This window comes from Zootoca vivipara, chromosome 13 (assembly GCF_963506605.1).
Source record: "Zootoca vivipara chromosome 13, rZooViv1.1, whole genome shotgun sequence".
NCBI classification, from domain to species: Eukaryota; Metazoa; Chordata; class Lepidosauria; order Squamata; family Lacertidae; genus Zootoca; species Zootoca vivipara.
The window spans coordinates 44540888-44563904 of NC_083288.1; the positions used below are offsets into that span (position 1 = coordinate 44540888).

The following is a 23017-nucleotide window of genomic DNA, read 5'->3' on the forward strand; positions in this document are numbered from 1 at the left end:
TGAAGGCAGCACCATTTTGAGAGCAGCCCAATCCCGTTTCCCGCTTCTTTGGCACAGTGGCACTTGCTATCAGACCCCGACCTTTTCTCATTATCTAGGGCAGGGGTCAGCAAAGTTTTTCAGCAGGGGGCCGGTCCACTGTCTCTCAGACCTTGTGGGGGGCCAGACTATATTTTGAAAAAAAAAATGAATTCCTATGCCCCACAAATAACCCAGAGATGCATTTTAAATAAATGCACACATTCTACTCATGTTTATACACCAGGCAGGCCCCACAAATAACCCAGAGATGCATTTTAAATAAAAGAACACATTATACTCATGTAAAAACATGCTGATTCCCAGACCGTCCACAGGCCAGATATAGAAGGCAATTGGGCCGCATCCGGCCCCCGGGCCTTAGTTTGGGAACCCCTGATCTAGGGAGCTTTCTGCCCTGTTCTATGTTGCATACGGGGACAAAAATGTAAATTGGCAAAGTGCTGTTAAAAGTTGACTAACTGAAATGTACTTTCATACCCTAGTAAGAGCTTGCACTACATCTACACGGCCCCCAGGAAGGAAAGAGAATACTTGAGATTTAAATAAGGGAAAATGCTCAGATGTTCAGAGGTTAAGTTCAAAAATAAAGCCGAAATAGCTCAGTTGGGAGAGCGTTAGACTGAAGATCTAAAGGTCCCTGGTTCGATCCCGGGTTTCGGCAGTTTTTTTTTTGCTTTTGGTTCCATTTGCTGAACGTTCAATTTCCTAGTACTATACTGTATTTTATGAAGTTTTTACCGTTAGCTTGAGTGTTCCTAAATTTTCTGCGTTAATGTCTTACTTCTGCCAAAAGAAATACACCCAGAAATTGCCCATTTAAACGCAGACAAACGGTTGAAAATGCCTGGAGGTGTGTGTTTAAGTACAGAATATTTTAGTTCAGTTTTCCTTCTGCAACTTTTGTGGTGAAACTACCAAATTAAAGATTTACAACCTAATGCACGTCTTCAATCTCGAGTCCAGTAAATTTAGCTGCAAGCATATTTTCCTACCTTACAATAAATTGCTTAAAATCGTGCTGCAAACCCTTTATATATACTGTATAATGTAGGAGTAATCTTAACAGTGGCAGTTGCATAAGTATTGTGAACCTACCCAATACCGATCCACAATGCAGTTGAAAGGAAGCTACTTAGCCCAAAGTCACAATTAATGTATTTAATTAATTAGTGTAAAACGAAAATCCAAGCAGATTTGTATTCGCCTTTTGAAAACAAAAGCATTATCGGTTATTTTTAATGAAAATGTTAGAGACCTACCGTGACAGAAGGCATTGAGAATTCTTAAGTATTTAAAAGGAATATATACAAGGAAATTGAGTTTACCACAATCGTGACATAACAAAAGTAACCAATACTCTTTATATTATAAAAGATTCGATGCCCCGAGCCAAGTTTCGATTTATTTTGGATATTATTCCAATTATTCCAGTGCGCTAGGTAAAATCGAGTTAGCGACTCGCTCTTTTTAGGAAAACATAGGTGGCCCTGAAAAGGACCTTTTTTGTTGCGTTTGTGGCTGTGGAAGCAGAGGACGTCTTAGCCACCGAAGCCGTACAGAGTGCGGCCCTGGCGCTTGAGAGCGTACACCACGTCCATGGCGGTGACAGTCTTCCTTTTGGCGTGCTCGGTGTAGGTGACAGCGTCGCGGATGACGTTCTCGAGGAAGACCTTGAGGACGCCGCGGGTCTCCTCGTAAATGAGCCCGGAGATGCGCTTCACTCCTCCGCGGCGAGCGAGACGGCGGATGGCAGGCTTGGTGATGCCCTGGATGTTGTCGCGAAGCACTTTGCGGTGCCTCTTAGCGCCTCCTTTCCCCAACCCCTTACCGCCCTTGCCACGTCCTGACATCTTCCTGCTACTCTGTTTCTAACGCAGACAACGAATATGAAGCAGCCCCCGAAAAACCACTTTTAAATAGGTTGGAATCGGACCAGAATGAAAACTTTAACAGAGAGTCTCGTATTTGCATACGCGTTACGCCTCCGTATGCATGAATCGATGCTATCCAATGAACGATGAACAGCTAATTTCAAACGAACCAATCAACACTCTCCCACAAATGGTAGCATAAGCGCTGTTTGGCGCCTTTCTCCGTCTCTGATCAAAAGATGTTTTTGTGCACTCCTGGCCTACCCGGGCTTTGGGGCGGAAGTAAAAATCACGCTTGAAGTTACAGCTTCGAGAATAGTATCATATTCATTCTCGGCCTAGCCTCCTTCAGTCGAGGAGGAGGGACTTTTGATTGGCTTCGTGGGAGCGGGATTTCCCCTTTTAATTGCTAATTTTAACTCCACATCCTGCTGTGTGGACAACATGAATCTGCTTGTACGAAAATAAATGTAAGGAAGCAGGCATCGCCTTTGCTGTAAATAGAAATCACCAATGCATGTGGTGATTAAAAGTAAAAATATAGATTCTGATTTTAGCTTTTAGAGGAAGCCATTTTTAGTACCTAACGTCAACCACAGGATTAACAATACGTGCAGCACCACTGACAAAAATTACACACACCCCAGTAGAGCGTGGGAGCTATTTTCAATTTGGTGCTCAAAACATACTGGTGAGGGGATATTATGAGGGAGAAGGGTATGGTTTGTATCCAACATTACAGGAACTGGGTTCCACCCACGCAATGGGACTTTCACGTCTCTCCTTTCACGTCAGACAAGCCTCTGGAGCAATTTCCAGGGCGCATGCGAGTTGCTTAGGGCGCCAAAATGGAGAGGGCACTGGCCAGCCTGCCCCCCCAACCCCTGCCACACTTCCTTTTGTATTTTTTTTTCTGAGGCTGCCGGGCTGGGGGCTGGGCTGGGGCCCTAGGAGGAGGTGAGGGGTGGGCTAGGCTAGCGAGACGCCACGTTAGTGGCTGGCTGGCGTGACCCGCTGGCACTTCACTCAAGTCCACAGCCTCCGGACTCGGCTTGCCTACCGGCGTTGCTTCTTCCCACTAAAGGAGTGGCTCCCAGTTTGGGTTGAGCCTTCTGGGGGGCTGGAGCCGAATAATATAAAAAAGCTAGAGAGGGGGGGTAATCATCAATGTGTGTCTGAGCTGGGCTGGGGGGGGGGTTGGACTTCCGGGGAGGAGGAAATTGAATGATTGGATTGCAAAGGAAGCTGGAGAGGTGTGTGCCTGCCTGCCTGGGGTGGGGTGGGGGCTGTTGACGGGTGGGGGAGGGGGGCTGCAGGCGATGCCCGATGTCTTAAGTGCCTGATTTCTTCAATGTACCAAGCAGACAGGTACACAAGTTTATGGGCCACATTTCTGAAGCAGCACAAAACAGCCCCTGAAAGAAACCATTTTTCACTCCAAAGGCTGACCAAATGTTTACTAAAGATTTCTCTGCAAGGAAGGAGGGGGTGGGGAGGGGAGGGGAAGTTTCCCATTGTCCCATAAATTAAAGTGATCAATGATTACCATTTTAAAGGAATGGCCAGGAGCCTACCTGGAAAGGCAATCAGATAAGATATCATATAAGCTGGTCTGGCAAGGCTGGAGATTTATGGACTTTTAATGCAAGTAAAAAATTTTGTGGCCAAGACTGATACTTGGACATAGCTCTGTTGGTTAGAACACTGTGCAGATAATGCCAAGGTTGCAGGTTCTATTCAGCTGTATATTCCTCCATTGCAGGGGGTTAGACTAGATGAACCTAGAGGTCCCTTCCAACTCTGCAATTCTATCCAGTGCAGACAAACTTTCAAATCTCATTAATGGGTCCTACTTGCACATGAAGTGTTGTGAACACTTGGTACATTGCAATACTTATTAATCAAGTTTACTTCAAAATGTCATAAATAGGACTTACTCCTGGGAACTGCATTAAGGAGTGTGAATTTGCAACATAATCCTATGCAGGTCTACTCAGAATTAACTCCTGTTGATTACAGTGAGGGCTGTTCCCATATAGGACTGCAACCTTCATTTTCTGTCAAGATGATAAGTGCTTTATTTATATATAAAATTAAAAAATTCCTTCCAGCAGCACTCTTTCCGCTTGCGTGTGGGAGCTTGATCCAAGGAGGAAAGATGACAAAAGTAACCAGAGAAATCCAAATGGCCTGAAATGATTGGAGACCTCTCTGAATCTGGAGACCGCTGTTCTGGTATTCCTGGGTGTTGATTGACACTTAGTAAGTACAAATCCATAGTGGGGAGTGATGTTGTGCTCAGGTCTTGCTTGGGAACCTGGTGGAGCAGTGAGAGCAGAATTATTGGCTAGATTGGTCTTTTTTAGCCAGATCCAGCAGGGGAATTCCTACCATTTATGGGATTGCTGGAGTACATGGGCCCTTGGTCTGCACTAGCTCTACTTTGCTAAGTGTTACACCATTTTAGTAGAAGTAAAAAAGCAGCCAGCACACCTCACCCTGCATATCTAACACTATCCTGGTTACTTATGCCAGATAATTTCTAGGAGAAATAAACAGGAGTCCATCACATTGTCAAGATCAGGCAGGGCAGAATGTATCAACTTGTACTCGTTCCTCCAAGTGATGGCATCTGGCTGAAGAGCCCTTCGCATAGCTGTGACCAAAGACATGCTACTCTGCTGTGATGAGAGCAGCTCAGGAGCAAGTGCTGAATAAAAGTCTGTTGCAACTCTGCCCAGGGTACACCCCTCACCAAGGCCCTGTTCTGCTTATTGGAGGATATTTGCATAGATGTCATATGCCCTTGGCCTGTATTAAGTCTTTGCCTTGCAAGGTAGAATATTGGGGGGGGGGTATTTTATATTACATTTGTAGGGAAACCAAAATGCTTGTTTACAAAGCTATTGTACTACCAACCTTACTATATGCTTGTGAAACATGGACCGCTTATAAACGCCATCTCCAACTCCTCGAAAGATTCCATCAACGGTGTCTCCAAAAAATTTTACACATCATTTCGGAAGACAGGCCAACTAATATCAATGTACTGGAAGAAGCAAAGATCACCTATGTTGAAGCAATGATTCTTCAACATCAACTTCGTTGGCCTGGTCATGTTGTGCGGATGCCTGATGATCGTCTTCCAAAGCAACTACTCTACTCCGAACTTAAAAATGGAAAGCGTAATTGCTGGTGGTCAACAAAAGAGGTTTAAAGACTGTCTCAAGGCAAATCTAAAAAAATGTAGTATAAACACTGACAACTGGGAAATACTGGCCTGCGAGCGCTCCAGTTGGAAAACAGCCTTTACCAAAGGTGTCACAGGCTTTGAATTAAAGGTAAGACACTTGAACTCAGGATGCAAGGGAGAAATGTGCGAAGAGGAAGGCACACTTGGCAAATCCACACCGTGATCAACTCCCTCCCGGAAACCAATGTCCCCACTGTGGAAGAACGTGTGGATCCAGAATTGGCCTACACAGTCACTTACAGACTGATTGTTAAAACTGTGTTTATGGAAGACAATCTTACTTGGCTACGAGTGATCGCCAAAGAAGAGAAGAAATTACCAATTGCCCTGGCCCTACCCACAATTAGCATGTGGTCCCTGCAATACTACACGAGGCAATGCAGCCCTCTGGCTGAAAAAAACAAACACCCCACATTCCCAACCCTAACTTGGGGCAAATTGACAAGCCGACATTTTTCTGCAAAAGTGGGCTGGGCCAACTTGTTGGTACACAAACAGCACGTGAGATCTTTCATTTTATCCATTGCAAGTGCTTCACTTAGTTCTATTTCAGCTACCGTATTTGTGGCTATGGTTTTATGCTCCACACATGAATGCTAATTGTAAAGAGAAGATACAGGCCATTAAAGCTTATATTATTATCTTTTTATTAAATTTGTATACCACCCTGTACCCGTAGATCTTAGGGTGGTTCACAGAGAAATGCAGAACCACAAACAGGGTCGGGGGCACCAATTGCTATTTGATATTGACTTATTGTAATGTAAGCATTTAGAGGAACAGTTGGATGTTTTATGCAGCTGCATAGATTTAAATGATTGTTGTTGTTGTTCAGTCGTTTAGTCGTGTCCGACTCTTTGTGACCCCATGGACCAGAGCATGCCAGGCACTCCTGTCTTCCACTGCCTCCCGCAGTTTGGTCAAACTCATGTTCGTAGCTTCGAGAACACTGTCCACTGATTAGCGTTCCCCTATTCTGGTGTGTCAATATCATCATTGCTTTCAAACTTCGAAGGTTCAGCAACACCCAAAACACTCATGTCAATTGAGTGGTTTTGTACATTCATGTTGGACCACTTACGCAATCAAGGGAGATTGAGGCCAGACCATGCCAAATGCACAACACAAATTGCAGTTAGGAACACAGAAGTCATTACCTCAGCAACACTTGCAGCCAAGTGCTTTTTAAAAACATTACTAACCACCACCCACATTTGCATCACAACCTTTCAAGCGGGGTTCTCACACGTTCTAACCCATGGGTAGGCAAACTAAGGCCCGAATAAATCCGGCCCGCAGATGGTCCGGGAATCAGTGTGTTTTTACATGAGTAGAATGTGTGCTTTTATTTAAAATGCATCTCTGGGTTATTTGTGGGGCATAGGAATTTGTTCATTTTTTTCTTCAAAATATACTCCGGCCCCCCACAAGGTCTGAGGAACAGTGGAGCGGCCACCTGCTGAAAGTTTGCTGATCCCTGTTCTAACCTCTTCCCCGCCTAATACCCCCTGCCCCCAGAACTGTTACTAGGTGTGGGGAAAATAGCTGCAGCATTGCTGGCTCTCGGGAGAGGATAATAAAAATGGAAATGTTAAGCTACTCTTCCATTTGTTTTACAAAATGATGTACTCAAGCCACTTCAGAAAACTTTCAGTAATCCTTGCTGCCACCATTCTCATTTTTTGGGTGTGTGTTAATTTCTTGACTGAATAAGCGCTTTCTACAAGGAGACCGGCATTCGCTTACTTTTATGAGGGCACACTGTCAAAGTATACCCTATTATCAAGAAAATATTTGTGACTGTGAATTTACAAGACATGAAATTGTCCACAATTACCGTTTCCTTCTCAACAAGAAGCCTAGTGTGGACCCAGATGATAGTATTCCTATTTCCATCACCCGCCTTGAAGTGAGCTACAGAGCTCTGCAAATGTATTTATGAACACACACATAACACCTTTTTAAAAGGGGACACGATTTAAATCTGGCCTCAGAGTACTGAAGGTCAGCCTTTGCAGCTAAGAACCGTAACGTCACACATTCACACAGCCTGCATCCGAAGGCGCTCCCTCCCCACAAATAAACAAGAGGCAAGCCATCTAAAAACAATACGTCCTTTTTAATTGTTAAGTCAATAAAGAGGTATCAAAATTAAAAGAGGAGAATTACAGGGGATTTAACTGAACTACTAGGAGATATTTCGGGGGTCTGGCCAGGGGGGGAGGAGAAAGGACAGGTGCAACAGAAGACACGCCATGAACACACGGGGCTCTGGGATGGAGGGAGGGAAGAGGGCAGTGAGGAGGCAGCCGACAAGGGGCTGGTGAGGCTCAATATCAGAAGAACGTCGGTGTTTGTTGAGGAGGAGAGAGGAGAGGTGTGTTGGGCGCTTAGGAGTCGTCTTCGCCATTGGCGCTGTCTCTGTCATCTTCGCCTTCTTCGGGCTCCTTGTCATCCCCCTCGATGGACTCCAGCTGAGAGAGAGAAGGGGACAGGCAGAGGGGCCGAGTTAGCAAACAGGGAGAGCCGCTCTCCTCACTCCTGGCTCTCTGCCGCCTCCAGCTTCGTACCTGGTCGTCTCCCCGGTCTTCATTGTCGTCATTGTCCAGCAGGTCCCCTTCCTCAGCGGAGTCATCCGCCCCAGTCTCAGACTCCATCTTGACATTGCTCTCTTCTTTCTTGGCTGAGCTGCTGCTTTGCTCCTCCTCAGACTTGTCATTCTTCAGTTCTAGGAAGGGAGGATATAGAGAGGAGGGGTCCAGCAGGGTATCGGAACCACTCGCCTGCTCTCCTAAGCTCTCGGGGCTGCCGCCCCACGTGGAATTTTCCTACATCAAGACTCGTCAAGCCAACCAAACGCCTCTGGTGAGCCGGAACCATCCCAGAGGCAGAAGAGCTTTTATAAGCCGGAAGGAGGTTGGTTCTTCCTAGTCAGGCCACCTATGCAAAGGCTCACATCTGTGAGCAAGCAGCTGCCATGGGTTCATCTGCAAGGCTGTTGTGGAGAACTATGGCTGTACGCAAAGGGCTTTGGCAAGGTGGCTGCTCTCCCCACCGACAATAAAGAGGAGGGGCTATAGTGCTGCCCTCCTAGCTATGGACAGCTGTTAAACTGAAGAGCAGTGAAGGAGCATCACAAGGTTGCTCTCCTGGAAACCCAAAACCAAAGCTCACCTAGAAAACCACCACAATTACACGTCACATATACATCCCCAGACAGCCCGTTTCCCTCCCAAACAAGGTGCTATCTTTATTGGGGAGGAAGCATAAAGCCTGAAGAGATGCTTCAAGCCAAATTCCCACAACCTTCAACCCCCCAAAAGTCCCAAGCCCGTGAAGGGCTTCTAGGGTGTTCCCCCCACCTCCCATCCACCTCCCAACCCTTTCATTCGACTGTTTACTTTGATCTTTCTCTATCTTCTCCAGGCTTTCCAGCAGGGAATCCACTTTCTGCTTAATCTGGGTCAGCTCCTTCTTAATGGTCTGCAGATCATCTCCTTTCACTGAAATAAAAAGGACATGAGCACACTGTTTATTGGAAGCACTGATACCCAAGACTTAGCTTTTCTGAACATAGGCACTCAATGCATTTTTCTTTTTTTTTTTTTCTTTTTCTTTTGGGAAGCAGAATCTGTTGCACAATACCCAGTAGATCCTGATCTACCTTCTTGCACACCCCAGTTCCAAATGGCCCTTCTGCCTTGCCAAGAGAACAGTTCTAGCCAATCCCCAATGATTTTATGTAAGGCTACCGCAACTTTGTGGCACTTTGTGTGACTTTTCTGAATGTGCCTAGCCAGAGAATTCAACACATACACTTTCCAGACTTGGAAGACGACCCCCGCTGCCCACTCTTCGAGTTGAATCCGCTCTTGCCCCTGCGGGAGGTGTTGCCAGAAACCCGTTGGCGTTTGGAGGGCACCACAGCCCTGGCAATGGGAGGCGGAGGCGGCACCCGCGCTTGGTAGCTGTACATCCTAGGGGCACAAGAGAAAACTGCCATCGTCAGAAGCCAGCACTCAATCCTCTATTGAAACTGCCTCTTCGTGCTTTACACTGCATGTCTGCATCCTCTGCCCTGGGCTTCTCAAAACTCATTGTTTTGCTCGCAGGATCTAATCAATAGCACTCCCTTTAGAGTTCGCTCAGGAGAGCAGGCTCTACTTTAGCACTTGTAAGGCCTGTAGCCTGTAGCACACAGGGACCTTCCTCATCCACAGAATCCTGTTCCATGAAGTCGCATGAGAATGACTCCTCCGTTCCACATGCATCCCTCTACTCCCAAAAATAAAACCAAGCGACATCTTCCTTTGTCTAAGTTGAATCTGCTTCTTGCTCATGCACAAGCTCAATGGCTGTGGTTCCTCCCTTCTTGGCATTTGGAGACAAACTGCACTGAAGATCTATGGAAGGGGCACTGGCTCACTGGTGGCTCCCAGGCTGTGCATGTTTAAGTGTCCCAGGAAAGCTCCCTCCCCACACCAACCCAAGAAGATCAGGCAGATCTTCTGGGCAAGAAGGTTAAGACAGCTCCTTGCAGCATAGAAATATTTTTTTTATTTATACCCCATTCATCTGGCAGCTTTCTACCAACTCAAGAGTCCTGGCATTAGGACACCATGACTGGCAGCAGCTTCAGTGGCGGCTGGTGCCCAAGGGGACTGGCAGGAAGAAGGTAGGTGCAGCCAAAGCCAGCAACAAGCACGGCCAACTAATTCATCCTCCTCCCTTCTGAGTTCTATAATGACAACAAAGAGATGGAGAAGGAGAAGGAAGGTAGCAGACAGAGCCAACCCCTGGTTTGGTTGAAAGAGGATGGGTGGGGGCCACTGGAGGTTGGTGGGACAGTATTTCGTCTGCCCCCATGAACCAACCTCCACTGAGAGGCTCTTCAGGGCTGCTGACAAGGGACTTTTGCAGCCCTACACCTGGGCAGCAGGGAGGTGCTCGAGGAGCTTCTACCTGCTGACCTGGCACTCTACCACTGACCTACAACCCCTTGTGAAAACCCTTTCTTCCTCCCCAGACTCCTTTTGGCCAAAGAAAAAGATGCCTCCACTTTTCCCTGAAATACTGCCACCTCCATTAAAGTCATCCCTATGGCTTTCTACTATGCATCCCCTTGTCTTCCTCACTGTTAACGGCAGAAGGTTCTTAAAAATATGACAAGTGCCACAAGAACCCAGGATTGGGCTAAGTGACTTGAGTGAAAACGGAAATTCATTCTCAGGTCATTATACTCTATGCCAGAAAAAGGAACCTACACCTGGATTGTTTTGGAAGGAGGGAATTAAAAGGCCTGATCTATTTGATGCTGCACAACAGAACAGTGTACTGATGCCTTCCTCTTCTACCAGAAGGAACGAAGCATGTACAATGCAGCAAATAGCATTCAGGTAAACCTACCTGTCGTAGTAGTCACGCTGGAAGTCATAGTCCAGGTCAAAAGATGACCTGAAAGACAAAGCACATGGAACATGGTCAGGTCTCGGGGAGACCACCAAGGAAAGGAATCCTGCTCAGGAAGGCTGAAGGGAACAGGTGATTCTTTTGCTTCCCATGATCAGGAGTCCATTCCCAGTCTGGCATATCAAGGCTAAACACAGTTATTCACAGTGCAAGAGCAAAGGCAACCCTGCATTTATCCAACAATCCCTCTGTCACCCACACTTCAAAGCCACCTGAGCTTTGCGCTGGGATCCAAGATAACAAATTGTGCCGCCCACAGGTACAAAAAAACCACTCTTCCACATGGCCTCTCACATTCACATGGATAGTTGCTTGCACGCATGCACACGTACACATACACACACCTCTACACACTCAAGCTTCATTTCCTTGCAACCAGCTAGACAATTAAGACCCATGGAGACATTGCTCAAAGCCAGAGAAATAAAAAGAACAGAAATGTTTAAATAATAGGAAAAAAACATAAGGGTCCCGACCTGACTAGAGGGGACGGAGAAGGTGGTGCGGCTACTGACCCGTACATCTCTGTGGCCGATCTCTTCACCCCAGCTTTGCCCCGGTTCAACTTCGGCTCGGCAGCCAGGTTAATATCTGGAACAGAGACACACAGAGAGAGACACGCCCATTTTGAAAGCTGGCATCTCACAGCTCTTGGAAACAACTCGAGGCCTACCATACGTCTGAGCACAAATGTGTTGCCGAGGTCTCTCTGTTCTGGGATGGAACACATGGCCCTAAGGCAGGGGTCGGCAAAGTTTACCTCGCCTGGGCCGGTTCACTCCAGCAGATACCTCCATGGGCCGGATTGCATGTGCCCCCAATTTCCGGCGTCTGCCTCAACACGATTTTTGGCACCACGGGTGCCACACCACACTGGTTTAGTGCAGCATGCGGGGACTCACTGAACGGGCGGCTCTTGGGCCGCTTGTGGCCCATGGGCCTTAGGTTGCCGACCCCTGCCCTAAGGGGTGGCATAGGCTATATGCTGCTAAAAGGTACAAACAACATAATGTCCAGTCACTAGAGAGCCGGGAGAGTAGAAGACAAGCTATGAGCCATTAACCTCAAGCAGGAACACCAAAAAAAGGCATTGTGTTTGGCAAAAAAATGATACTGAATAAGACATTTCATGTTGGCCAGGATCTTCAGCCACTTGCCAGTTGCAAAGACAAAGACTCTTTCCCTTGCAGCAAATCTAAGCCACACAGTGACAGAACTAATATATTAAGCAGCACTTACAAAGTAGGAGGGTTCACTGCAGGATGGATTGGCTACACAGAACATTTTTTTTTCCCACACCACCTGGGGGGTGGCAGGAAAATGTTGTCTGGCAGAGGAAACACTGGAATGAAAGACAAGCAAGGCTGAGCTTGCCCTGGAGCAAACTTGTAAACAGCTGCTCAGAAGTCTCATGTGCAGAGTGAAAGTTTGTCCCAGTGACTAGGCAGGAAAGCTAGTCTAAAATGGAAGTGCACCAATATGCCATTATGTGACTACTAAACAGCTTGAATGGGCAGTTAATATCTGTGGGCTACTAAGCTACTTGTACTGTTATTTACAGGGCTACGGGCAGCAGTGAAGAGGAGACAAAGCTGTTGGTTTCTCTGAAGATCAGGGATGTGGCTTTTGGAATGGAGGGATTTGGAATTGTGGCTTTCAAACAGGGCTGCATAAACACTCTTGAGCCTTGCCTAATGAAACAATGAGCCAATTACAATGCCGGCTGTGCAAGTTGTGTCTCCTTTCTCTGTACTTAGGCAACCCAGTGAACTGCTTTGAAGGAGCAATGAAAAAAAAAAGGCTTTGGCTGCTCCCGCTCAGGCTTTTTGGAGAGGAGTGGGGTAGAGTAGCTCAAAAGAAGATGGGTGCCAGGCTCCCTGCACCAATCCCAGCATTGCAAATACATATAAGCTAGTCTCAAAAGGGGAGTCAAGGGTAGCCACAAGAAAGAGCTGGGTTGTGACATTCTGGGCCCTAGTTCAAATCCCCACTGACTTGCCCAAGGACATCCACAATCCTAGCTTAGCACCACCTGGATGCTGTGAGGAGCAGGAAGACTGTCATAAACATACAGGAAACACTACACATAAAGAGGAAGAAATGAAAAACCTGACCTAAAGGCTAGCTCTACATGGTGATCAACATTCCTTATTTCCATATAAGCCAATCCAAGGCTCCAAGCTGCCTTTCTCTTCCCTCACAAACCCAAAATGACCAACAGCCCTGAAAGGGTCTCGGGAAAGAAAAGCAGATGAAGAAAAAGAAAAAGAAACCAGGGACATGCTCCTGCTCTATCCTGTGGAATGGATCATTAGAATTTGGGTATATACTTGATTAAGGCTTCAAAAGGCGTCAACAGAAAAATAGAGACAGGCTTGTACCCCACCTTTCTGATGTTGCTCTGTGTGTTTACCATGTTTTGATGTTACTTGTAAGCTGCCTCATAATAAACTGTACCTTGAAAGGTGGAATAAAAATAAATACAATAAAATAAACAGGGGCAACGCTCTGCACTTCCGCACAGCCACTTCCTTGCTCTCCTTTTTATAGACTTGCCACCTCCACCTTGACATCTAGACTGCCTCCGATACAGAGCCGAGAGTATGTGCTTGGTTTGTGTATATAGTAGTTTGGCTCTGCTAGCAGAGAGTGGTGTGTTACGTTCGAGTGTGAAATGAGGCAATAAGGAAGCAGGAGAGGCGCTCACAAGAGGAACTGGTCAATGATTTCAGCCAGGCCTAAGAAAAGGGTTAAGCTAAAAACCACCACAAGGCACTTACCTAGGACCTGGCCTGCAATCATCCTGCCATCTTCTCCTGCCACGGCAGCACGAGCGTTGCGCTCGTTCACATACTGCACAAAGGCAAAGCCCTTGTGCACAGAGCAGCCCACGATCTTGCCATACTTGGAGAAGATGGCCTCCACGTCCGACTTCTTCACTACTAGCGTGTTGAGATTGCCAATGAACACACGGGAGTTCAGGGAGCGTGGGTCTGTCTTGTTGGTGACGTTGCTGGCCATGACTCAAGTATGCAGCAGGAACACAGGCTTGGTGCTGGAGGAGGAAGATTGTCAGAAAAGGGAAAGCAGTCACGTGGGATTTCAGCGTCTTGACACATGCGCACATGCGCACACACGCAGACAACAGAATACACACACAGCCTGGCAGGAAGCGCTTCCCCCTTTGAACGAGAAGCTATCATCCCTGAGGCATGCTGGAAAATCTCAGATCCATCCTGCAAGCAGTAAGGCATAGCAGAATTGCTAAGCAACTGCGTTTTCCTTTTTTTAAAAAATGATTGCCACTAGGCAAAGACCATTTCTCATAAGGCACTAAAGGAAGTGAGGTGGCTTTGCCATCAGCCTGCCACGGAACCACCCACATTCTCCCACAAGAGACACCTGTGCCCATGTCAAGCATAGGCTGTGCATGATATTGTGTCTAAAGCTAGCAGTGGTATTCCAAGATGGGTGGGTCTCTTATCACGTCAACCGCTAAGACCCTTATTTCAACGACAAGCATCTTGTGGGTAGAATCAATTTTACTCCCAGCCCTCAATTTTGTTTTTAACCAGCTTTGTAAGTAACACAACTACAGAAAACCCAGCTCCAGATGAAACCGATACAAAAAGCTTAGTCACCACCTAGCGGAATTTCTAGTAGTGAGACAACTCAGACAGTTTTCTCAACAAAACTTCTTTCAAAAACAGCAAGTGAATGCTATCTAACTTTGGACCTCCATTTATAGATGCTTAAAACAAAAGTGCCAAGACCTTGCTGTGATCTTTAGATTGTTAAACAAGGAAATGAGATTCTGGTTCGTGTCCCAGCCTCATTTCAACCACTTACATGGAGCAACAATGGAGCCTGCTCATCTACACAAGTCTCTTGCGCACACCTAGTTAACATCATTATAAAAAAGGTAAAGGACCCCTGACAGTTAAGTCCAGTCACCAACGACTCTGGGGTTGCGGCGCTCATCTTGCTTTACTGGCTGAGGGAGCTGACGTTTGTCTGCAGACAGTTTTTCCGGGTCGTGTAGCTAGCATGACTAAGCCGCTTCTGGCAAAACCAGAGCAGCGCACGGAAACACCGTTTACCTTCCCACCGGAGCGGTACCTATTTATCTACTTGCACTTTGACGTGCTTTCGAACTGCTAGGTTGGCAGGAGCAGGGACCGAGCAACGGGAGCTCACCCCGTCGCAGGGAATCGAACCGCCGACCTTCTAATCGGCAAGCTCTAGGCTCGGTGGTTTAGACCACAGCGCCACCCGCGTCCCTTTAACACAGTTATACAGTACTTAGAATATATTTTTAAAGCGACCAGTGGAAACTAACATAAATCAGTATCAGAACTTCATCTATGTACAAACTCAGAGTGGTCTTGTAATACATCTGAAAGTAGCCTGGGAAAGAAGTTTCAGCATGGAGGAACATTCAACGCTGCTCACGTTCTCTCTCACGCACACACATTCTCTTCCCCCCCCCAAGCTATTTACAAAAATCCAACATGGCAATGCCTTTTACTTTCCTGCTCCCACCTTGACACATTTAGTTCTGTTGCATGTGATACTCAACAACCCAGACCCATGCCATCAAGTGAACAGAGTAGGGGACTGATTGTTAAGTTTCACTGCTGGAGGTCCATGTTAGATTCTCTGTCCAGCAATGAAACTCCCAGAGGCTCATGAACACTCTCTGTCTATACTTGCTTCACAGGACTGTTGCAATAACAAAATGAGAATGGAGAGCAACCTCTGGATAATGAATAGAGCCGCGGGGAAAATCCCAAGACCTTTCAAAAGATTCAACACTTTCAGTTCCAGCTAGCAGTTTTGTTTGAGATGGGCAGAGGAAAAGACTAGAACATGATTTTTGTGATCCGAAACAAGGTAAATGTGTTTGTGTGTGGTCACAGCATACACTGCAGCCAAAGGCCAGCAAACAGGATTAATAGCAGGAGGTGTATATGGGACTGACAATATGCAGCAAAGCACAGGGACAGAAATTAGATTTATGGTGCTATCACCTTTCTGTGCGACCTCAAGGTGGCATGAGTGTTTCGTTAATCATCCTCTACCGAAAACAATTCTAATGGCCAAACGCCAAGGGCAGTCAGAAGGCCCTCTGTTCAAGGCTCCGAGGAGACCCAGCTTTAGTGCTTGCAGGGCTTGATAAATCCACTTGCCTCCTCACTGTACGTGAGCGCTTTACCCCCAACTGATGACCACCCCTGCACTTCTATCACAAGTCCTGTTAGCAGGGAAGTACCCCCTTTCACCACCACCATCCCGCCCAATGCTTCAGGGGAAGAAACAAGGTGTTTTTATGTTATGTGGAAACAAAATAAAAAAAATTCCTTCCAGTAGCACCTTAGAGACCAACTGTAAGTTTGTCATTGGTATGAGCTTTCGTGTGCATGCACAATGTGGTACTTGTAGTCTTATTTTTCTGGTGAATGTTGTATTTTGTATAATGTATGCTTTTATCATCTCAAGAAAGCAACAAATAAATTATCATCTCAAGAAAGCAACAAATAAATTCAGTAAGTAACAACAAAAACAACACACTCTCTTTCTCTTGCAAGTTGGGCTTTTGCGGCCCATGGCTCCCTCCTGCCAAAAACAGGGGAGAGGGATAAAGGAAGAAATGACACTATCTTTCTCTTTTCTGGAGGAATGAAGAGGCAATCTCTTTCCTGTCCAGTTCAATTCATGATGCAGGCAGCAAGGAGATGCTGACACTTTCTTTCAGAAGTCCAACTCATGGGGGACACCCCCCCCCTGAATCAGAAGAAAAGTGGTTTTGCTCCCAGGCGTTTCCACAGAAAGCATCAACTGTGCTTTGCTGTTCTCTCTTTAAAATTTCTATCTATCTATCTATTATGGGAAGGAGGGGAGTATTAGCCCTCCTTTATTCCCTTTCCTGCATGGATAAAAGGGTCACTTCCATCCATTCCCATGGGTGGTTCTCATACATCAAAGCTGCAATTTTGCGGGAAATGCCAGGAGTCCCCCTCTGCTGATGCCTTCGGCAAAAACCCAACTGGAAGAAAAAACAAACATTCTCTCTCTCTCTCTCTCTCACAAGTTAGGCTTTGGCAAATTGCAGCAAGCTGAGGTGGCAAGGAATGACTAGGTTTCCTTCCACAGGTTTTTTGGAAGATGCAGAGGGGTGCTGCTTTCTTCAAAAGCCTGGTCCGCAAGCTCTCTGCACATTCTACTGCTCTCAGGGAAAGCAGAGTAGCAATGAATGGGTTTGACTCACAAACCAAAACAAAATGTGCTGGCTGCCAATTACACGTCTGTCCATGAGTTACCAAAGCCATATTATGACCACCAAACTTGGTTCCAAAGAGAGGTCCCATGACTTTAGCTGGCACCTAGCATGCACTTCTTCCATTTGTTGCTGTCAGGATGGTGCTGTACCCAAGGCATAGAGAGTAGCTATTATTTCATTATTAACCAAAGCCTTTATCAGCCACCACCACTACCTTTAATAATGATCATGATGTAACTTTTCACAAAGTTATTGCCTGAACTTGCTTGTTTCATTCCCGCCCCCGTTGCCTTTCTCATGTCTATCCTAAGTCTGCTGGCAGAGACTTCTTTTAATCTCTGCAATGCATCAAGGTAACTTGGGCACTGTGACATACTCAATTATTTTTACTGTGTATTCCTGCGTATAAGAGTAGTGTACTTTTTAACCCAGGAAAATCTTCTCAAAAGTCGGCGGTCGTCTTATACACCGGGCCGTATTTCTTATACGGCGAGTATATCCCAAACTCTGTATTTTGACTGGAAAAGTTGGGGGTCGTCTTATACGCCGGAATATACGGTATATATAACTCAACTGTTAAAAGAGATTGTTCAATCTGTTAATCAGGGTCAAGTAACGGGCAAAAGATTCCAAGTATGTGCGCATGCACTGCAATTTTTAACACAGAATTATACTCTGGGAGTGTAGTTTTGTTGCCACTTTTTAAAAAAGAAAAGAGCCCACCACACAAAACTGGCCAGGTCACCCCCCCACCCACAAAGCCCAGTGCAACAAGATATACTGAGCTTGGTTGTTGAACTTGGTTTTGCTCCCCAAAACAAGACAACCTCTCTCCCCCACTTCTGACCCTTAAAGTGGCTGCATGCACAGAAGGCAATGAAGACCTGAACAGTCCACTCAGATCTGCTAACAAGAGTTTTGCTTGAAGTGCAGGTGTGTACTCTTTTTCAGCAAGGCCTTTAAGAGGGATGGCTGCTGAAGCCTGGAAGTAAGCCAACTCAGCCCCTTACCATCAGCCAAGATGGGTTTGTGTCTGCTCCATGCAAGGCTCCGCAGGTAACGGCCTCTGCCAATCCAGACTGGGCGTCCATGACGGCGTTTGTAAGGGAGGGACGGTGTGGAGGAAAAGATCAAGACGGGAACTGAAGGGTATGAGACAGGAAGGGGGGGGCAGGGTCTGACCAAGGGAAGGCTGTCACTGCTAGCGAGCGATCAGCACCACAGACACATTGCAGCAACAGTTGAAAAATTGCACAGAAATGAAATATTAAAAAATAAAAAATAAAAATAAAAAAGTGTAGCAACTTCCTGAGATGTTCAAACAAGTTCTGGAGAGAAATTGGGTTCCGTTCTTAGCAGCCAGGCAATCAGGGAGGGAGGGAAAAAAAGAGTTAAACGCGATCAATCCACTTTTTAAAAAAATGTGTTTTAAAAACCTTGTTGTGTTTTCCCCCCCAAGGGGTTAAAAGCCCAGAGTCAGTTAGGACCACTCAGAAAAACTCCATTTTCATCCGGTTAAAAATCAGCAGTCATTTTTTTAATCACCACCATCAGCAACACATCATCATAGTCACAGTCACCACCATCATAGTAGCAATAATATCAATAAGTAACTAGCAACAACGATAAAAAGGAAATCAGTGGAAAGGCAGGAAAAAATTGGAAAAAATTGAATAACTTACTGTAGCTGAAGATCAAAAAAATCTCGCTGTAAAAAAACAAAAATAAAAATAGCCCAGATTAGAAAAACTGGAGGTGTAAAAAGGTCAAAGTCAGTAACGATTTTTTTTCTCTCTCTCTCTCTCTTTCATTTTTCTGTCCTTTTTCCCCCCTCTCACCCTCTTGTTCCAGCCACGGTTACTGCAGAACCAGGCAGGGGAGAGCTCCAGGCAGGAAACAATCCAAGCCCTTTGAACACCATTTCTAAAAATGCCTGAGAGAGGTGAGCTCATGCGAGGCTAAAAGATTCCTCCTCTAACCCAGCTGCTGCAGGAAAAAAAAAAGTGATTTTTCCCCCCAAAATTAACATCTTTCAATCCAGCTCTGGCTTCACTGCAAGGCCAATGCTGGGCCGTAAAGCCACCGTTTTGATAAAAAAACGGCTCATTCTAAGACATTGGGAGGGGTGTGCGTGCGGTGGGGCGGGTGGGGTTTTTTTTAAATAAAAAAACAAAACACGAAGCTGAGCTCCAGTGAAGGAAGGGTTGGGGGTTTTCGCCTTGCTGCCCTGTGAAAGGAGAAGGGACAGGGTGAGTCAGGGTACCCGATAAACCATTGCCCACATCTCCCAGTTCCCCCCTCCCCAGCGCAGTGAATGCCAGTCCCACGTGGCTACCCCAAGCTCACAGCTGATGTCAAAAGGCACCAGGAAGCTTGTGGTAGGAGGTGGAGTAAATTGAAGCTCATACACAGATACCCTGAAGCAAAGATGGAGGAGGAAGACTTCACAGAGATTCTGATGCATGCAACTGAAGGAGAAGCAACCTCATAAGCGTTAAGAGCATGAGGGCACTGCAACCTGATGCTCTATGCATCACTCGCCATAAGTGTAATGCATGCACCCACCCACTGGTTTTTAGCACCATGTTCAAAACTGGAAGCAATCCTAGTCCTGGGTACCAATTTTGATAAGCCATTAATTAAATTCTAGCCCAACTGCCTCCCCCCCCCACAGCATTTAAATGCCAGGAAAGTACCAGATAAACCACCCAGATTTACACTTTAAATAAATAATCCCCAGGTCTCTCAGAAGAGAAATTCATAGGCAGAACACTCCTTTTCTCTATTGTGCTATGCTACCCCTGGAAGGATATAGGGTAAGTTTAGCGCAGTCAGCACAGGCAGGGAAAATAACAAAGGGCAGGTCATTTTGTAACTACTTGGCAAAAGTGATAAAGAAAACAGGTATAAGGTTGTTGATGCAAAACACATTTTGATGACAGCTTCAAGGAAACTGAAATGCTCTTTTGGACCAGATCTACTAACACTCTGGACAGGTATGTGGTGGTGCTAGGAGGGAAGATTTCCAGCCACATTTCCTCAACGTTACTGGGGAAGATCAATGCATGGTCCCTGGCAGAAGAACCCAGACAATCAGTTCTACCTCTCCACCCTTTGTACAAGTTCTCAACAAATGGAAGGAAGCATGTTAAGAGAGAGAAGGCTAATGTATTCAGATTCTTCTACTAAGCATGACCCAGCATGTGGAAGACTTGGATTCAAACTCCTGGTCTTGTGCAAATCCTGTGGCAGCTCCTTACAGAACAGTTCAATCTTACACGAAGGGCTTCAGCTTTCAAAAAACGACACTGAAAGCTTGTAGCCTTTAAGGTACCATGAGACTCATGCCTCCCTCCCACCCCATTCCCGCTGCATGTAAACTAATACAACTAATTGAATGGAATTTAAAGTAAATTGGCTATTAGTTCAGTGCTACAGGTGCCAATAAAGAGCAAGCTAGTGAGCACCCAGGACCTGTCCAGTCAATGAATGGGTTTTGGCACACCAGGGATAACTATTTTGCAATTTACACATCTGGACTTGTGCAAGGGCAATCACTGGTGCTACCCATACAGAAAGAATCCTGCCCTCACTATGTTCCCATTCCCCTCCTATGTGATTTACATATCTCTAGGCACCAGACGAAAACAGCCCAACAGCCCTCTTCTCTCAGACGTTTGGCTAATTATACTGCCTGAAATGGGGGGGGGGGGTGTTCTTGTTTGTTACTATGTTACACATTTCTGTATTTTTATACAGTATTGTGAACTGTCCTGTGATCTTTGGATGAAAGGTGGTATAGAAATTTAATAAATAAGAATAAGAATACTGTAAACCATCACTGTAAACCTAACTTATGGCTAGGCATCAATGCCAGACCCTCACTCCTGATCTGTGCTGTGCTGCTTTTACTATCCATATTTTAACAGATTTATTTTTATATTGTTTTAATTCTATGTGTTTAATGACTTTTAAACTTCTGTGTTTTATCCATGTTGTTTTAATTTCTGTAAACCCCCTTGAGTCCTGGTTCTGTGAGAAAGGCAAGATAATATAGCAATCTTGCTGCAATCCTATCCACACTTACTTGGGAACAAGCCACATTAAGCTCAGTAATATGTACTTCCCAGAAAACCTACTTAAGATTGCAAAGCCTATTGATGTGCCACAAGGCACTCTGTTTTTGCAGCAACTGATTATTTATTTAAAGAATGCATACCCTGCTTCTCACAATTGTATTCCTCAATGTGACAAACACGATCCCTCTGGAACTTTAATTTTTTTTAACAAAAAAAGTTCAGTATGTTCTCACCTCAAGCACGATTAAATCTTGCAAATTAATTGCATGCACGACAGAGTTTAATAGTGCCTTTTATGTTGTCTTTTCCCAGTGCGAAAAAGCTTTTAATCTCCAGGGCTTGCTTAGCAGGTTCTGGGAAGCTCTTGAGAGATCTCCCAGGAACTTGGGACGGCCCAGCAACAAGATCTCAAAAGAGCCTCCCGGAGCCTCATAAGCAAGGTGGAGAATTTAAAAGCTCTCTGCCTTGCTTGGTAGGCAAGCATGGTCACATGAGGGCAGTCTGAAGGAGGTGGTTCAGATATGTAGTTTTCTTATACGCACCATCCCCAGATCGCAGCCCCCATGCAATATGCTACCATACTGTAGTTAAGCAACAGTCTGTATGACTTCTAATTTTTGCAGTGTCTTGCAGGCACAAAGGCTACAGAGGACCAGGAGACCTGAGCGTGTATTAACAGCTTTACTCCAGTTGTCACTAGAGAGCCTCCAAGCTCAATTCAATATGCTGATGCTAACCTGTAAAGCTCTGAATATTTGTGGCCCGCTTCTCTAAAGGACCACTCTTAGCTCTTATGATCCTCAGCATTTCTAAAAAAACAACAAAGGCCCTTCTTGCATGCCCACAAGGGGAACACAGAAAACCACCTTTAACAATATCAGATTGCATGCCCATCTTGCTCAGCATTGCCCATTCTGACTGGCAGCACCTCTTCCTAGGTTACAGGAACCAGACTTCATGACACCAGAGACTAAGCCTGGGACCTTACTGCCCTTCCCCTAAGCTATTAGGCTGGTGGGCTCATGTGTGGTGGTACCATGGCTCTGAAACTCCCTCCCTGCAGAGCTAACAAAGCCTTCAAGCGTCCCTGAAAAAACTTGATTTGTTGCAACCTGCTACACTTTTCCCGGTTGTTTATGTCACTCATTCCTGAGACTTGTTGGTTCGTCAGAATACTTTATTATTATTATTATTATTATTATTATTATTATTATTATTATTATTATTATTATTCAACCCAAATGCATTTCAATTGGATCTCCTCCAATTGTGCACTGCCTTGTGAGGGTTAAGAGGCAGAATATATACCGTATATGGCGCACCCCCGCAACTCTTCTGCCTTGTTTATTCATGAAGCAGGCCCACTGAGCTCAGAAAAGCGTGGCTAGGAGCGCAGCCTACATTAGACCACTAATCCGGATTAGGCCAGGAGAGGAGGCGTGCGGGCGCCATGCCTTCTGCACGGGAAAGGGACACGCGGGCAGAAATGTCACTTCCTGACCCCAGCCAATAGCCTCACGTGGGTCTTTGTCCCGCCGCCACCTAACTCTTTCAAGAGAGAGGGGAGGGGGGGAAATGAGGATTATTTCCTCCTCCTCCCCCGCCCAAGTACAATGGTCTCTTCCAGAGGCAACACATATGAATTAGCTCGGGGTGTACCATTAGGACTAAGGGGGGGAGGGGGAGAATCTCTCGGATCTTCCCATTTCCTTGCGAAGGCCAGGAAGGGAGATACCAAAGTGGCGGGGGAAGAAAACAAGAGAGAAAGGGCGGTACCATTATGACCCCCCCCCGCGGCCGAAGCGCGAAAAAGGAAAGAAACGTCACCGCTCCTTCCTTGGCCACCTGAGGCGTTAATATCCAGGCAACGAACTCACCAGGAGGCCCCAGCTCCGGAACGGCGTCGTTTTTCTTATCTATAAGGCTTTTTATTTCCCTCCTTCTTCTTTCACATATACCTTCGCCTCATCCACGCTCCGGACTCTTCACAAAATGGCGCCCCCGCCGCCCTCTGCCTCTGCGC

At 46.0% G+C, this 23017-nt stretch overlaps 2 protein-coding genes and 1 non-coding gene across 9 annotated transcripts; 1 reads left to right on the forward strand and 2 right to left on the reverse strand.

Annotated features, from left to right (window-relative positions):
• The first annotated feature begins 630 nt into the window (after positions 1–630).
• TRNAF-GAA (transfer RNA phenylalanine (anticodon GAA)) lies at positions 631–703 on the forward strand. Its single transcript has one exon. It is a non-coding gene; the product is annotated as a tRNA-Phe (tRNA).
• Positions 704–1513: 810 nt separating this feature from the next.
• Positions 1514–1933, reverse strand: LOC118094845 (histone H4). The gene has a single exon (XM_035135548.2). The coding sequence runs from the start codon at positions 1890–1892 to the stop codon at positions 1581–1583; it is 312 nt and encodes a 103-aa protein (XP_034991439.1). The 5' UTR covers positions 1893–1933; the 3' UTR covers positions 1514–1580.
• A 5331-nt stretch (positions 1934–7264) lies between these two features.
• HNRNPC (heterogeneous nuclear ribonucleoprotein C) lies at positions 7265–23017 on the reverse strand. Of its 7 annotated transcripts, XM_035135290.2 has the most exons (9): positions 22872–23017; positions 18598–18623; positions 13416–13690; positions 11112–11226; positions 10573–10620; positions 8983–9143; positions 8568–8669; positions 7737–7894; positions 7265–7640 (listed from the first exon to the last, which is right to left on the reverse strand). In XM_035135290.2, exons 3-9 carry the CDS (start codon positions 13654–13656, stop codon positions 7557–7559), a joined length of 909 nt encoding a protein of 302 aa, XP_034991181.1. In that variant the 5' UTR covers positions 13657–13690; positions 18598–18623; positions 22872–23017; the 3' UTR covers positions 7265–7556. The 7 variants fall into 7 exon arrangements, with proteins under 7 accessions (XP_034991181.1, XP_034991180.1, XP_034991175.1 ...); XM_035135289.2 differs by having other exon boundaries at positions 7265–7894; positions 11151–11226; XM_035135284.2 differs by having other exon boundaries at positions 7265–7894.